This window comes from Silene latifolia, chromosome 7 (assembly GCF_048544455.1).
Source record: "Silene latifolia isolate original U9 population chromosome 7, ASM4854445v1, whole genome shotgun sequence".
Taxonomy (NCBI): Eukaryota; Viridiplantae; Streptophyta; class Magnoliopsida; order Caryophyllales; family Caryophyllaceae; genus Silene; species Silene latifolia.
Window position 1 is genome coordinate 125,226,934 of NC_133532.1, and position 15,972 is coordinate 125,242,905.

At 33.2% G+C, this 15,972-nt stretch overlaps 1 protein-coding gene across 1 annotated transcript; it reads right to left on the reverse strand.

Moving 5' to 3' along the window:
• Positions 1-1,860: 1,860 nt before the first annotated feature.
• LOC141593002 (elongation factor 1-alpha-like) lies at positions 1,861-5,363 on the reverse strand. Its single transcript, XM_074413923.1, has 3 exons — positions 5,208-5,363; positions 3,098-3,577; positions 1,861-3,004 (listed from the first exon to the last, which is right to left on the reverse strand). The coding sequence occupies exons 2-3, from the start codon at positions 3,557-3,559 to the stop codon at positions 2,123-2,125; spliced, it is 1,344 nt and encodes a 447-aa protein (XP_074270024.1). The 5' UTR covers positions 3,560-3,577; positions 5,208-5,363; the 3' UTR covers positions 1,861-2,122.
• Between the last annotated feature and the right edge of the window lie 10,609 nt (positions 5,364-15,972).

The following is a 15,972-nucleotide window of genomic DNA, read 5'->3' on the forward strand; positions in this document are numbered from 1 at the left end:
AGAACTCTTTGTATTGGATTACTTTTAATTATAACTTAAAAAACGTAATGCTTATGCAATTTGATGTATCGAGTCACAGGTTTGAAGAGATGTCATTACCTATACAAGTTAACCTTCGGAATTGCTTCGTGAAATTGGTGGTTTTAAAGGGACGTCTACATACGATGACGTTTAAAAATGGTTTTGAAATATGGATGCTAAAGGAGGAGGATAATTGTTGGACTCGAGTGTTCAAAAGACGGACGCAAAATAATCATAGGGGACCTGCAAAAGTTTACGAAAGTCATATGTTTTGATCTCGAGTCTCTAACTATCAGCGTGGTTCAAGTACTTGGTTTGCCGGAAGGTGGTACCAGCTTTAAAGCAATACCTTGGGCAGAATCCCTTGTTTCGCTTGCATAGTAACTTAATTACTCGAGCGCTCCTCTTTACTCTGATAGGCAATGTTGCCATTTTATCTTTTAATCCATTGTTAATGTTGTTCTGCTCTCTTTTATCTATTGTCGACATAGTTCTTCGTTTTATTGTTGCCATTCCTTTCGAGCCTTGTAAAACAACTAAACCAATTCTTAATGTCAAGCCAAAGTTTTCGCTTGAAGTTGTTGTTGGAAAGCAGGATAGTTCAATTGGTCGTTCCTTCAGAATGAATTGCCTGTTATTGATGATGTTCACAGGTAAATGGGTCAATCGGAACGGTTAGGGTCAGTCTAGTTATGGCCGGGTTAGTTCAAGTCTCTCGAGCTAATTTGGGTCGGGTCATTTCGAGTAGGGGTTGCTTCGGGTTGGTTGGTTAGGTCCATTTCGACTCAAGCGGGTCGAGTTATTTCGGGTTACATCATTTTCGGGTCAATGGAAAAGAGAGGCCATTTCAAGTCTTTTCAGTTCAATAAAAGTTATGTTTTGTTGGGACATTTTCGGGTTAGGTGTTTTCTGGTCGGGTCAGTTACGGGTCAAGAAAACTCGGGTCATATTCGAGACAGGTCGGGTCAATTCGGGTTTTGGGTCACATTCAGGTGATGTAGCTCGTGTGAATTTCAGTTCTCGCGTCAGCCTTTTGGGGTTGGATGAATCGGGTCCGATTGCTTTTGTCAGGTCTAATGACTCTAATTACAAGAGAGTTAGTCACTTAAGTCAACAAATGGGGTATCATTAATAGTTGAAGGATCTTCTACCTTATGGATTTCGTAGTCAAAAGGCCGAACTATTGGGCTTTGTTCATCAGCAGGTGCCTCTAATTAACAACCCAAAGTTTAGCCTTGTAGCGGAAACGTGCACATTAAGTAACTAAGGTTCTTCATTTTCCATACCGTATTTCAACTAATATTCAGTCGTTGCTGCCCTCCTTCCTTAAACATAGTAAACCAAGCCTATATATATATATATATATGTACGATAATACAAAGACCCGACTCACAAACACGTCCCTCACTTGTTCGCTGCCACATTGAAGCCGATTCACCTCACTAGTATGAATTTGATCATTTTACACATCATATACGCTGTATATGGACACCGTCATTCCTAGAGATCATTATGCCATTCTAGGCCGAGTAGTTAAAAACAATTTCTCTTTCGGAAACAATGATCATACTTTTCTTTCAGAATCAATCATAAAGTTCCAAAGGATTCTCCGTCTAAAATAGCGCAGAGTGGCTAGTGTAGACCATGTAGGCATTGTACTCCAAGTAGACGATTCAACTCATTACTCATCTAGCAAAGCATATTAGTTCCAGTAATGCAACAAATAGATTCCCATTTTCAGAAAGAAGAGCAATTACTGAAACACTTGATACCTGTTAAGGGCCAAAACACAACTAATACGAAAGAAAGAAAGAAAGCAGAAATCAAGCAAACCAGGTATAAATCATCAAAATGAAGTTCTAATAAGTCGGCAAAAGACTGATAATCCGAAAACATCAAGAGTTATTGGGACAACCCAATACTAGACTCAAAATATTAAAACCCAAATAAAGACGTCCCATCGTCGATCAAGCACCCAATTCTGAGAACAGATGCCTGAAGACGGTGAAGACAAGAGTACGATAACAACCAAAACAACAAAACAGCATAACGAAGCCCTACTGATAAAAACCATGCCAGGTGATGAGACGGACAGACAGAATCATTTCTTCTTAAGAGCAGCCTTGGTGACCTTGGCTCCAGTGGGGTCTTTCTTCTCAACACTCTTGATGACTCCAACAGCAACGGTCTGCCTCATGTCCCTCACGGCGAAACGGCCAAGGGGTGGGTACGCAGAGAAGGTCTCGACAACCATGGGCTTGGTGGGAATCATCTTAACCATACCAGCATCTCCGTTCTTCAAGAACTTGGGTTCCTTCTCAAGCTCCTTACCTGATCGCCTGTCGATCTTGGTGACAAGCTCAGCAAACTTAACAGCAATGTGGGAGGTGTGGCAATCGAGAACTGGGGCATAACCGTTACCGATCTGACCAGGGTGGTTCATGATAATGACCTGGGAAGTGAAGTTAGCAGCTTCCTTGGCAGGGTCATTCTTTGAGTCAGAAGCAACGTACCCACGCTTGATATCCTTGACAGCAACATTCTTCACATTGAATCCAACATTGTCACCTGGAAGAGCCTCGGGCATCGACTCGTGGTGCATCTCAACTGACTTAACCTCAGTGGTCAACCCAGTTGGGCCAAAAGTCACTAGCATACCAGGTCTGATGATACCAGTCTCAACACGACCGACAGGCACCGTTCCAATACCACCAATCTTGTACACATCCTGGAGTGGAAGACGGAGGGGCTTGTCTGAGGGCCTCTTGGGCTCTGACACCTGGTCAAGAGCCTCAAGAAGAGTTGGTCCCTTGTACCAGTCAAGGTTGGTGGACCTCTCAATCATATTGTCACCCTCGAATCCGGAGATGGGAACGAATGGGACCTTGTCGGGGTTGTAACCAACCTTCTTCAAGTAAGAACTGACTTCCTTCACGATTTCTTCATAACGGGACTTTGAGTACTTGGGAGTGGTGGCATCCATCTGTCACAAGAAAACCCGAGTGTCAGAATCAAGTAAACAAAAAAAACGAAAATGCGGAAAAATTAACATTACGAGGAAAGAAAGAAAATAGACCTTGTTAAGACAACAGATCATTTGCTTGACACCAAGGGTGAAAGCAAGAAGAGCATGCTCACGGGTCTGACCATCCTTAGAGATACCAGCTTCAAAACCACCAGTGGTGGAGTCGATAATGAGGACAGCACAATCAGCCTGGGAAGTACCGGTGATCATATTCTTGATGAAATCACGATGACCAGGGGCATCAATGACTGTGCAGTAGTACTTGGTGGTCTCAAACTTCCACAAGGCAATATCGATGGTGATACCACGTTCACGTTCAGCCTTAAGCTTGTCAAGAACCCAGGCATACTTGAAAGACCTCTTGTTCATCTCAGCAGCTTCCTTCTCGAACCTCTCAATAACACGCTTGTCAATACCTCCTAGCTTGTAGATCAAATGACCAGTAGTGGTGGACTTGCCAGAGTCGACATGTCCAATGACGACGATACTGATATGAATCTTTTCCTTACCCATGGTAAATTCTTACAAAAGCTGAACAACAAAAACAAAAAAAAATCAGTCAATAACAATACTAAGGTATTAACTACATATCAACACATGGAGGACAAAGTAAAATACAACATCAGACCATTGTCAATGTTTCAAGGTTACGAATTGAAGGGAACATTCCAGATACCAAAACAAAAAGATGGATAAGCAACTATAACATGAATCAGAGCTATAACATGAATCAGAAACAAAAAAGATGCAAAGAAACGGAAATATAATTAGTCGTTTTTGATTATTCTGTGCAGGTATACCAAGCAAAAAAACACAGAAAAATAATTTCACAATATAGAAGCTGAACAGACCTGAACCGACAAACGGAAGTTTGAGAAATTTAGCACAAACAACACACAAGATAGAACAAACAAAGAAACACCAATGTCAAAGTATCGAGGTTAGGGACTGAATGAATAACATGAATCAACTATCATTCGAGATAACAAACACAGCATTCATTGAAATTACTAACTTCGTAGCTAAGATGCATAGAAACAGAGACATTATTAATTGTTCTTGATTATTCAGTGCAAGAATATCAAACAAAAATCATACAGAAACAACTTTACAAGACACATATAGGAACTGGTCGGATTTGAACCAACAAATGGAAGTTTTGTAAACTCCTGCCTTCGAAATTTGGCTACAGTTCCCAATTCATTGAATTTTTTCCGTCATGTCCTAAAAACACATGCAGCAGCTCACTTAATAGTGAGAACAACGCATGTATTTCAGTACATCAGGTTAACAAAACTTTTAATGAGTCATGAAGTTTTGGAAATATGCGAATATTTACTGAAGAGCTTCAAATTACAACACTCACAACGATTCTACATTTCTCAACAATACGAAACGAAACATGCAACAGCGCACTTAATGATGAAAGCATGTACTCAAGAATATCAATCAACTAAACAAACAACACACGATTTTACTTGAGCTACCAATCGACGAAAAACATTACATCTTTATGTAAAGAATTTGGACTAAAAGTTTTCTTAGTGTGAAATCATCTTAAATATTATCAATAGTTCGAAATTCATTTCTATGAACGAAAAATATTAAATAAAAAGTAAAAGATCTGGAAAATAAATCGATTGAAAACAACAAACATCGTAAGGTTACAAATCAACGAAAACTAAACATTAAATTAAATCAAATTAATCAACTAAATCGAAAGTATACGATTATTTGACTAAAATATTACACAATCTATAATAATCTTAAAAGTATAATAAACAAATTAAAAATAAATTCTGTCAATGAAAAGTATGAATCAAAAGTAACAGATCTGGAATAATCGATTGAAAACAGCAGAAATCGTAAGATTACAGATCAGAACAAGGCGATTAAACATTCAAACATGCGATTGAAAACACATATATGAGACGAACATCACATAATCGATTGAAAACAGAAGAAATCGTAAATAAACAAATCAACAAACAATAAATCTCGAAATGAAATCAATTGAATCAACAATCGGAAGGATAAATCAAGATTTAACAAGCAATGAATCGCAAGATGAATCAAAATAAGGCGATTAAACATTCAAAGTAAACGATTAAAGAAAAGTAATTAAGAAATGAATTGAATTGAGAGGATTAAAGAGATAGACCTGAAGAAGAATAGACGGAAACCCTAGAAATTGATGAGAGAGAAGTATGTGAAATGGAGGCAGCGAAGAGTAGGGTTTTTCGCATATGAGGATGCTCGCATTTTATAGGGAGAGTGTGAGACTCTTGGTGATATTTTGGGGTTGGGGCTTTGGGCCATGGACTTTGAGTTAGTGGGTTTAGGGTTTTCAATACGATACATCCCTCTTTACGGATATATGGGTACGCTTAAGACAAAATGGGTCAAATAGCATATTATTTGTGTAGTTAAGACAAGTTTATTGTTTTTCAATTCAATGTGCTACTCTCTTTTTTTTTTAAGGGTTTTGATATATACAACTCATTGGATTGTATTTAAAGAATTAAATATGGAAGATATTAAATAATTAAATACGATCCAATCGGTTGTATATATCAAAAAACCCTAAAATGGGGAATTAGTATTGATCCGCGTGTTACATGTCTAGTATATAAAATTTTTATTTTTAGGGTATTCCTCATAAATTTTAATGAATATATTTCCTTTACCATAATTAAGACTAAGGATTTGTGGAATCGAGACCGGTCACCATGTTTTTGTGGGTCGGGAAATCAGGCCTGATTGTATTATTTGGTTCAGACCAGACCGGTTATAAACAACCCTAGCTGTAACGTTGAAGTTCGGATCCAACCGGCCGGTCCGGGTCAGTCCGGTCTTATACAGTTCAATGTGAGCTCTTCGAGAAGCCGTAACATGTTGTTTCTATCTCTCCCGGTTTTTCTACCACGTGTCTAGAGTCGTTTCGGGAGTTACTCTATTCAATTTCAGCACAAAAATAACAACTACTAGTTTTCTTGCCCGTGCGTTGCACGGATATTAAAATAATGTGCGATAAATTTCACAATAAAATGGAATATAGACATATAGTCCATCTAACTAACAGAAAACTAACCGCTACTTTCTGACTTCATCATTTTTACATCCTGTAAAGATTAAGTTGAACATGACAAAAAAAAATGCAGAAACTTAGGTTTTGTTTGATAACGGCAGATTGAACATTTTTTTTAGCATTTTGAGAGTTTTTTACACTATTTAAATAACTAATGTGCTATTTTGAGTGTTGATCATCGACATATTGAAATAGTAGATTGTGGTGTAATTTCCTGTTTTACATTATTACCTTTAATTAGTATATTATAAGAAAATAAAAATTGAGTTTTTTTTATCTCTGAGAAAATTAAAGATCAAACTTTATCTTTATCATATTTATAATTAATATTCTTCACTTAAAATATATTAATTTAAGCAAGTTCAAATAAGTTAGCTAAAAGTTATAAATCACAAATTGTATGAAGCAGTATAATCATTTTTTTTATTAGTATGAAATAAATGTCATAAACTTCATGAGAATATTAATGCGGTGGAGAACTATAGAAGATTTGGCAAGTACGTGGCCCCCTTTTAGGTTAAATTATTTTCTTTTTTTTTTACCTAAAGGTGGTTAAAACATCGTATTATGCATGACGAATATGTCTTATCCTTCCCTAATTCGTATCTCTACCTAAATTATAGTGATTATGTGCTCAATTTACACACACAAAAAAAAAATATATAGCATCAACAATAATTAGTTTGCTCCATATAATTGAATAGTACCGTTTTTTACGCATGTAAATTTGTCAGAAGAAAAGCTTGAGAGAGACGGTCTTCATTATGTTAGGAAAAGACTACTCTTACCCTTTTATGTGTTTTTCATGACTTTTTTTTAATGTTGATCGTTGCTTGAAATGAATCTTAACCTTATACATATTTCTATAATAAGTGTATCTAATTTACCTTCAAGCCTCATTCATATCTATTTTATTACTCGTGGTACCATTTTTACTTTAAATTGTAAAACAATCGCACAATAAAGTTTTTCAAAACATTTACTCATTTGTCGTAATATTATATTTCGATTCGCAAAATAGCAGCAACTTTCTTTATTTTTTAATACTCCTTCAAAAATAGATATCAAACTTTATACTTATCAATAATTTGTAAATATCTTATTTAAATTTTGGTTAATATACTTTTATATAATGACAAATGAATGTAAATAATATAATAATAAATTATCAATAGAAGTTGAAGTGTATTGTGAGGGAAGTAACTTTAAAATTAGTAGGAGAAATACATATGACATTTGAAAAATAAACTTCATATTATGTATAATTAAATATGACATTAGCAATAACAAAAGACGTAGGGGCATATTTCAGCGTCCATTTTACTCTTTACATGTGTAAATTCCATGTAGTACGTATTATGCATGCACATTTGTCACAACCAGTTCGGCGTAGGGCCTTTTAGCCTCATAATACCTCATTTTTTAATCGGAAGTGAACAAATACTGATGAATAATTTTTTAATATTAATAACTTGTACATAATTAATTTATTAATTATCATTTCTAATTATAATAAAATTGTAAAATAATTAATTAATTCTCATTTATAATAGGAAAATCATATTCCTAATTGTAATAGAAAAATTTTAAATAACTATTTAATCCTAATTCTAATAGTAAAATTAGGAAAAAAAAAGCCTTAATAAATTGTTAATTTATTTCCTATTTCTAATAGGAAAATTGTAAAATAATTAATTAATTCTCATTTCTAATAGGAAAATTATATTTCTAATTATAATAGAAAAATTATAAATAATTAATTATCTCCTAATTCTAATGCTAATAGTATAATTAGAAAAAAAAACCTCCTTTAGTTATATATATTGATTAAATCAATTTCAACGAGTATCCGATTTTCGCACGGAATTGGTTTATCCCACACTAGGAGTCTTAAATGTCTTCTGTTGCTCCTCAAATTATGTAAGCTCATTTATCTGACGCGAAAAACCATTCGTGTGATTTATGAATATTTTTGTTCCTAAACCTTAGAATCCGAAAAACGTGTATTATACACTTCAATTTGACCTATTCGAGAGGTCGTTCTGAGAAGTGTTTCTTTTTTACCTGGTTTTTTTACCATGTTCCCGGGATCGATTCACGAGCTACATTATTCATTTTCATCTCAAAAAAAATAGTATATAAACATTACTAACGAGTATCTGATTTACGTCTCATTTAATTAATTAGTGCACACTGGCAACATTAAAGGTCAACTGTTATTCCTCAAAATTTGTGAGGCTGGTTTATCTAACCGGGTCATGTTTCTTCCTCTCCTGGTTCAATGTGAGTCGCTCGATAGGTCGTACCAAGTCTTGTTTCTACTTCTTCCGGTCCTTCTATCACGTGTTTAGGGTCGCTTCATGAGTTACCCTAAATCCTAATCAATTCCAACATCAAATAACAAGTATTAAACAAATTTCAACGAATATCTGCTTTTCGCACGAGACTAGTTTATCGCACAACGGCAACTTCAATTCAAATGTGTTATGTTGGTTTTCAAATTTTGTGAGGCTCCTTTGACTAACTCAAATAATCATCTGTGTGAAACAAACACTTTTGTTCCGGAACAGTTATCTTGTGAACTTACAATCCATTAAGTTGCATAGACTTGATGTATCTCTTGTGAACTTACATTCCATTAAGTTTCTCAAGTTAGTATTGAATAGTTTTTTCTTGTGTTAATTTCTAACCAAGTAACGGAGAAAATTTTTAAAGGTACAACTAATTCACCTCTCCCCCTTTTAAGTGTTTATTGTTCTTAACTCTTCAACCAAGCTACCAACAACAATTCAATTCACCAAATTACTCAAAAAATCAACTCAATAACTCAAAAATACACCTGTTTGACCATATAGAATGATGATCATATACGAAACGAAACACTCGTTTCGGATTTGAGAAGAGAGAGAATTAAATTATGATCTTCGCTTAGGATTGCCGATTATCAACAGTAAATTCTGAGTTGAAAGAGTGTTCTTGATTGAAATTTGGTGAAGATTTGGGGGGAAATGAGGGTTTTGAAGAGGGTTTATGATTTCTGACTTGTTACGTGATCACAACAAAACACATGACAAGTTTTACCTAGCAAATGCCAAAAGTTTGTTTTAAGGGTAGGTCTCTTAAGAGTCGGGTCTCTCAATAAGCTTATTGAGAGATTATTTTACAATTTTAAGAAAACTAGGTTTGGTGTCCGGCTTCGCCCAGGCTACCTCTATTTACCGTTAAATTTTATTTTCAATGAAATAAACTATGTTGGAGTTGTTTAACTCACACGTTTACTATTAGTAATATATTTTTCTATGCGTTTTTTTGTTATTATGATTAAATGTAAAATTTATTTTCAAATTATGAGACACGTTCACTACCCCACTATTAATATTATCAGCTAGTCTTGCTATAGACGGATATATCCGTCTATAGCTAAAGACGGGTCAAATAGCTTGAAAGTGGTGACATTTGTGTCCCCCATCACCCCACTTGTTGTTTGTCCTATTAGGAATGTGGTATTGTATTTGGCTCGTCTTTAGTTATAGACGGATATGTGCCGTCTGTAATGAGATTAAAACATTCTTTGTTAATATCATTACGTTCACTACTCCCGTGGTTACTATTGTTTCTTTTAGTAATTCCTCTATTTTTTTTTTAATTAATTATTCTAGTTAATTTTATCCGGCTTATATTTAAATAAATAAAATATTTTATTGAGTCGATTGGTTATTTAATTGTTCATACTTTTTCTCATTGTTACCACCGTTACTTTCACTACATTCGTTGTTACCTTCACTACTCCCGCTGTCATTATTATAACTATCACTACTCCCACATTAATACCGTTAATTTTATTAATCTCGTTACTGCTACTATTACTTTTACTACATTTAATTTAATTTATAATTCTATAATGATACTAATTAATTCCATAAGTGGGGCATGTTAATTTTAAGGAAAATCACTATATTATTGTGTTTTCTAAATTTAATTACTTTAATTTAATGTAGTTTCCATAAATATTCTTCATCAAGACATCTTTATATTATACTTTTAACCAAAACTATATAATATTTACATTGAGGTCCCTTTATCAGGTTCATCACACGGTGCTATCGATTTAAAACTATATAGTATATTTAATTTGTATTACTTTCTTTAATTACATTGAAGTTTCTTGGTTTCTGAAATTAATATATAGTATTGAAGTGATACTAAAAGTGTTATGCCTCATAACTTACATAATAAGTGAAATTAAACCCATTATCAAAATCTCACGAGAAATTCAATTTACCATATCACAAAAGTAAAAATAGTTATGTTTTTTTATGAAAAAAAAAAGTTTAAAAAAAATAACAAAAGAAAAGGGCATAAATTAGATAAAAAAATTAATTTTTTTTACGAAAATCAAACAGTTTATATTTTTATATAGAGTACACATATTTCAACTTTTTTGTACAATTTTTTAAAAAAAAATTCAATTGCAAAATATTTTGTTAAGTTGTTGTGTTAAAATCAGAAGTCGGAATAAAAGATTTTCATGATAAAAATATAAAAAATATAATAAAAGGGTAAAAAAAAATATTCAAATATTTATATTTTTCAACATTTCAAAATAGTTCACATAATATTTTTAATTGTTTTTTTTTTTTTTCAAAAAATCATACCGAATTACATACGTATGTACAAAAATGGGTTTAGTATGTAATACGTTTGATTTTAGTATGTTATACGTATACGTGTTGTGTGTAGCTGTTGGTATATAACAATATTTTGGTGAGATTTTGTATTCAGTTTGATTGCATCTTATGTAAAACTTATGGGACCAAATTACTCCAAATTAAAGTTCTGGGACTTTCTTTCACAATTGCACAAAGTTATGGGGGTCAATCACCACATCCCCCATAACTTTGTAAGACAAAGAATAAAGATAAGAGAAAGTTTATATTATAAGAAAAGAATATATTTAACGAGAAAGGTTACTATAGCTCTGTTTGGCCATGCATTTCAGGTATCTTATTTGGTCAAAATAGCTTATTTGACCAAAATTTAAGGTTACTTATTTTTTTTGTAAGCGTTTGACAACAAGCTTATTTAACCAAATAAGCAATCTGAAATGAAATGATACCTGGAATAACATTTGATCAAGTGCCTGATTTGCTTTTATTTTACTTTTTGCCTCTTAAATTTATACTATTAAATAATTATCATATATCCTTTTACGTCATTTACCAAAATCAGTTACCTTTGCCAAACAATTTTTTATATAACCAGTTACCTTATTGCCACCTAATTTCCAGCTACCTTATCAGTTCACTTTTTAGGTTTCAGTTAACTTTTCAATTTTTAGTTATCTTTTCAGGTTTAAGCTACATTTTCAGTTAGTTTACCAAACAGAAAGTTTTAAAGCTTTTATTATACACCATTCTTTATTTAGGTTACTATTTAAACTAGTGTAGATCCCCGTGCTACAGCACGGTATTTTTTAGTTCTGTTTTATAAAGAGATAATCTCATTAAATTAATTATATAAATTAATTGTACCTTTAATGTTATAATGTACTAATATAATTTTAGTAAGAGGTAGAAAAAGAAAGTTTATTACCATCAAAATACACTTTAAGTTAAGGTATTCTTGTCTTAAACCATTTTTACTTTACTATAAAAATTAACTCTATAATGTTATATCATTGCATGAAACTAATTTATGACATTAAATTACCATCAAAAGACACTTTAAGTTAAGGTATTAGTAACTAATGAAGAATAATATAAGAAACAGATTTACGTAATTTTAGGGTGTAAGTGATGACAATAATTATGTTAAATACTGCATAAGAAGTATGTTTGCATAATTTTAGAGTGTAATTGATGAAGAATAATATATATGAAAATGGAAATGATTGCATAATAAATTATGGATTTAATGAAAAAGTCATAAATGTGAATTTTAATTAAAAAGATTAGAGTTTAATTATAAGAATATAATAATTGAAAAGATAATAATGAAATGATTTTTTTTTAATTGTTACCTTATTTAGCTAGATGCATTTTGGAGGGAAAACTAAGAGAATTTTTATTCTCTTAGTAATAGGGGGGATTTTACTTCATGTCTCTACGTTTATCTTTTCCCCTTTTATCCAAAGAGAAGGATGTTTCTCCAGGATCATCATCATCACCAGGTCATTACTTAGGATTTCTATTTGCTCGTTAGAACTGATTTTGAATCTTCTTGTTCTATAATGTGTTGTATAGTTTTTTTTATTATCCAAATAATTGTGAAATCGAAAAATACTATGATAGCTAAAAGATTATTTATTTCATAATATACATAATTGTTTTTTACTTAATTTATTCAATTCAGCTCAAATCAGTTCTCTCAATTTCACTTTAATCCCATTCAACTCACTTCAATTCAGTTCAGCTCAATTCAGCTTATTTCAGTTCAGTTCAGCTCACTCTAGTTCCAATAAGTCTATTTAAGCTCTACTCAGCCGAAAAGAACAGAACCTTAGTACGATTTTTCCCCAATTATTATTATGAAATGAGTGATCGTGTTTGAACAATTAGAATTGAAATTGAACTATAAGTTGTAACTGAAAATTTGAAATAAATATGGGAAATCTATTCGGTCTATCTGAGGGAGGAGGTAGTAAAAGCGAGGGAAGTGGAAGCGATGACGATGCTCAAGGCATACACATGAGACGAGAACATTGACCGAGGAATCCTATGTTTTTATTTATATAAATATATAATCCTCTTAAAATTGCATGCGTAAGTAGTAAAAGTAATTTCGTCAGTAAAGAAAAGAATTGTAGTAACATTGGATATAGTTATATGATAGTAATCACTAATTTTAATATTAAAAGTAACAACATTATCAGCGAGATTAGTGAAAGTGGTAGAAACAACAACGGAAGTAGTGAAATAATCAATATTAATGCGGCAATAGTGAAAGTAACAATAAGTACGACGGAAGTAGTGAAATTATCAATATTAATGCGGCAGTTGTGATAGTAACAATAATTACGGTGGGAGTAGTGAAAGTAACAATAATTACGTGCAAGTAGTGAAATGTTATTACTATTGTTTCATTAATAAAAGTAAAATATTAATAGCGGGAGTAGTGAATTTGTCTCAAAATTTATTTCATCGTAATTTTAGGATATATCATTGAAAAATATATTAATGATAAATTTATGGGTTATGCAACTTTAAGTAATTTATTTAATAAAAAAAATTAATGGTAAGTAGAGGTAGCCCGGGCGAAGCCGGGTACCAATACTAGTTAAATTAAATGTAGTAAAAGTAATAGTAACAGCAACTATATTAATAAAAGGGTAAATTAATTATTACAACCTTATAAATTACACTTTTCAAAACTTACTACCTTATAAAAAAAACTTCTAAACTTACTACCTTACTAAACATTTTTACAAAAAACTGCTACCATTTCTAGTCTCCGGCCATTTAAAAAGAAATATTCCGACGATATTTCAAATTTACGTCTAAAACTTGTAATTTCTGTCCAAAATGCCCCTCTTCTTATTTCTATTTCTCTTATCCATATCCCTCCCCTCATGTCCTTATTTGACCTTCTTCTACCTAGTTTCTTCCTCTGGTTGTTCGTTTGTTTCCAAATTCCATCATTACCCAACAACAATTAACTACAGCAACATCAACTACAACAACTGCAACAATAACTTGAAATATCGACAACAAGAATAACAATAAAAAAATGGATTAGGGTTCTAATTTTGAAGGAAATGTCAATGTAGCACGAAAAATTGGGATAACTAATTCATATGCTAAATACAAACGAAATTACAGTCTTCAACATCATTCATATTGAACAAAAAGAGGATTAATTAGCAACAAATTAAGGATTACATAATTTGTCAGGAGCTCAAATGCGAAATCCAATCATCGATTGAATTAATTGGTAAAGATGAACAACTTAAAAGTGTTCAAAGAGGAGAGACAAGTAAAGGAACAATGGAAGGGAGTGTGTTTACTGAAAATTTGAACTTTCTAATCTGTTTTAGTAAGGGGTATTTTCGTCCGTTAACATAGAAACTCACCGGAAAGGGGCAATGGCAGCAATTTTATGCAAAACTGCTCAATAAGGTAGTAAGTTTAAAAGTTTTTTTTATAAGGTAGTAAGTTTTAAAAAGTGTAATTTATAAGGTTGTAATAATTAATTTACCCTTAATAAAATTAACGGTATTAATGTGAGAGTAGTTACAGTTATAATAATGACAGTGGGAGACTGTGAGTAGTGAAAGTAACAACGAATGTAGTGAAAGTAACACTGATAACAATGAGAAAAAGTATGAACAATTAAATACCAATTGACTCAAGGAAATATTTTATTTACTCAAATATACGCCGGATAAAATTAACCCCGAATAATGAATTTAACAAAAAAAAATAGAGGAATTAGTAAAAGAAACAATAGTAACCACGGGAGTAGTGAACGTAATGATATTAACAAAGAATGTCGTGAAAGTAATAATATTGATAGCGGGGTAGTAAACGTGTCTCATAATTTGAAAATAAGTTTTATATTTCATCATAATTATAAGATATGCCGTAGAAAAATATATTACACATAGTAAACATGTGAGTTAGACAACTCCAATATTGTTTATTTCGTTAAAATGGAATTTAACGGTAAATAGAGGTAGCCCGGGCGAAGCCGGGCACCAAACCTAGTTTGTGTAGAAAAAAATAACCACTTACCAAAGGCCAAAACTTGGGCCACGCCCTTGTCCCAAAACTAGCCCTAAAATACTTTGGGCTTTTTTGGGCTGGGCCATGGATTTTTTTGGGCTGAAAAAACTGAAACCCTTCAAAAAAGCGGACCGGGCTTTTGGGCTTGGCCCATTTGATCATCTCTACTTCACGAGTTACCTTATTCAATTTCAGCATCAAATAACAAGTATTAAACCCTTCAAAAAAGCGGGCCGGGCTTTTGAGCTTGGGCTTTTTTCTCTCTTACTTGAGCCGAAAATGACCCGACCCAAAATTACCCGACCCAAAATTACCCGAAACAGACCTGACCAACAAACCCGTAACCCGAAATCACCCGATCCGAACTAATCCAAAAATTTGAGAAACCCGAAATAACCCATCCCGAATCGGTCCGACTCAAACCCGACTCGTTAACCCGAATTGCCAGGTCTAGACTCCGTATATGTTACTCCGTAGAATTAGGGAAAACAGAAGTCCATATAAAAGCTGAAAGGTAATTTTCAATTAAGCCGTAACAAGAATTATAGTTCCACAAGGATGCCGCAAACCACATGGAGTATGCCTCTTCCAGAGGATCTTATCATGGAGATCCTTTCATGGCTGCCGGTTATGACTCTTCTACGCTTTAAGTCCGCTTCTAAGTCATTCCTCAACCTAATTATCAGTCCAGAGTTTGTCAAACTCCATCTACGTCGATCCCTTATCCGAAACGCTAGCGTAACTCTCCTCCAATGGCGTGGGTTCTATCTCGCGCCTTTTGATTTCGACCACCCTCAACGTCCCGTTGTTCAACTTAATGTACATCCCGACGTCATAAAGCTCCTTGAGCCATATCAGTATGAGAACAGTTCCAAGTTGTATCTTCCCACGATTATAGGTATATGCAATGGAGTGGTATGTTTTGGGAAAGCAAAGGAGTTTGTCCTTTACAACCCCGCCACTCGGGATTATAGACAAATTCCGAGACTGAAGATGAGAGAAAATCCCTCATTAATGTTCAAAGACATGTTTGTCTACGATTGTAATGCCGACGATTTAAAGATTTTCAGTTCTGTCAACCACGGTACGACTCGAAATCAAAATGATTTCGAGTTTTA

Excerpts from the sequence above, each read along its gene's own strand:
- LOC141593002 (XM_074413923.1), bottom strand. The coding sequence starts at position 3,559 with ATGGGTAAGGAAAAGATTCATATCAGTATCGTCGTCATTGGACATGTC. Across the intron at positions 3,005-3,097 it reads TGATCTGTTGTCTTAACAAG|ATGGATGCCACCACTCCCAA; the intron begins GTCTATTTTCTT and ends TTCTTGTGACAG.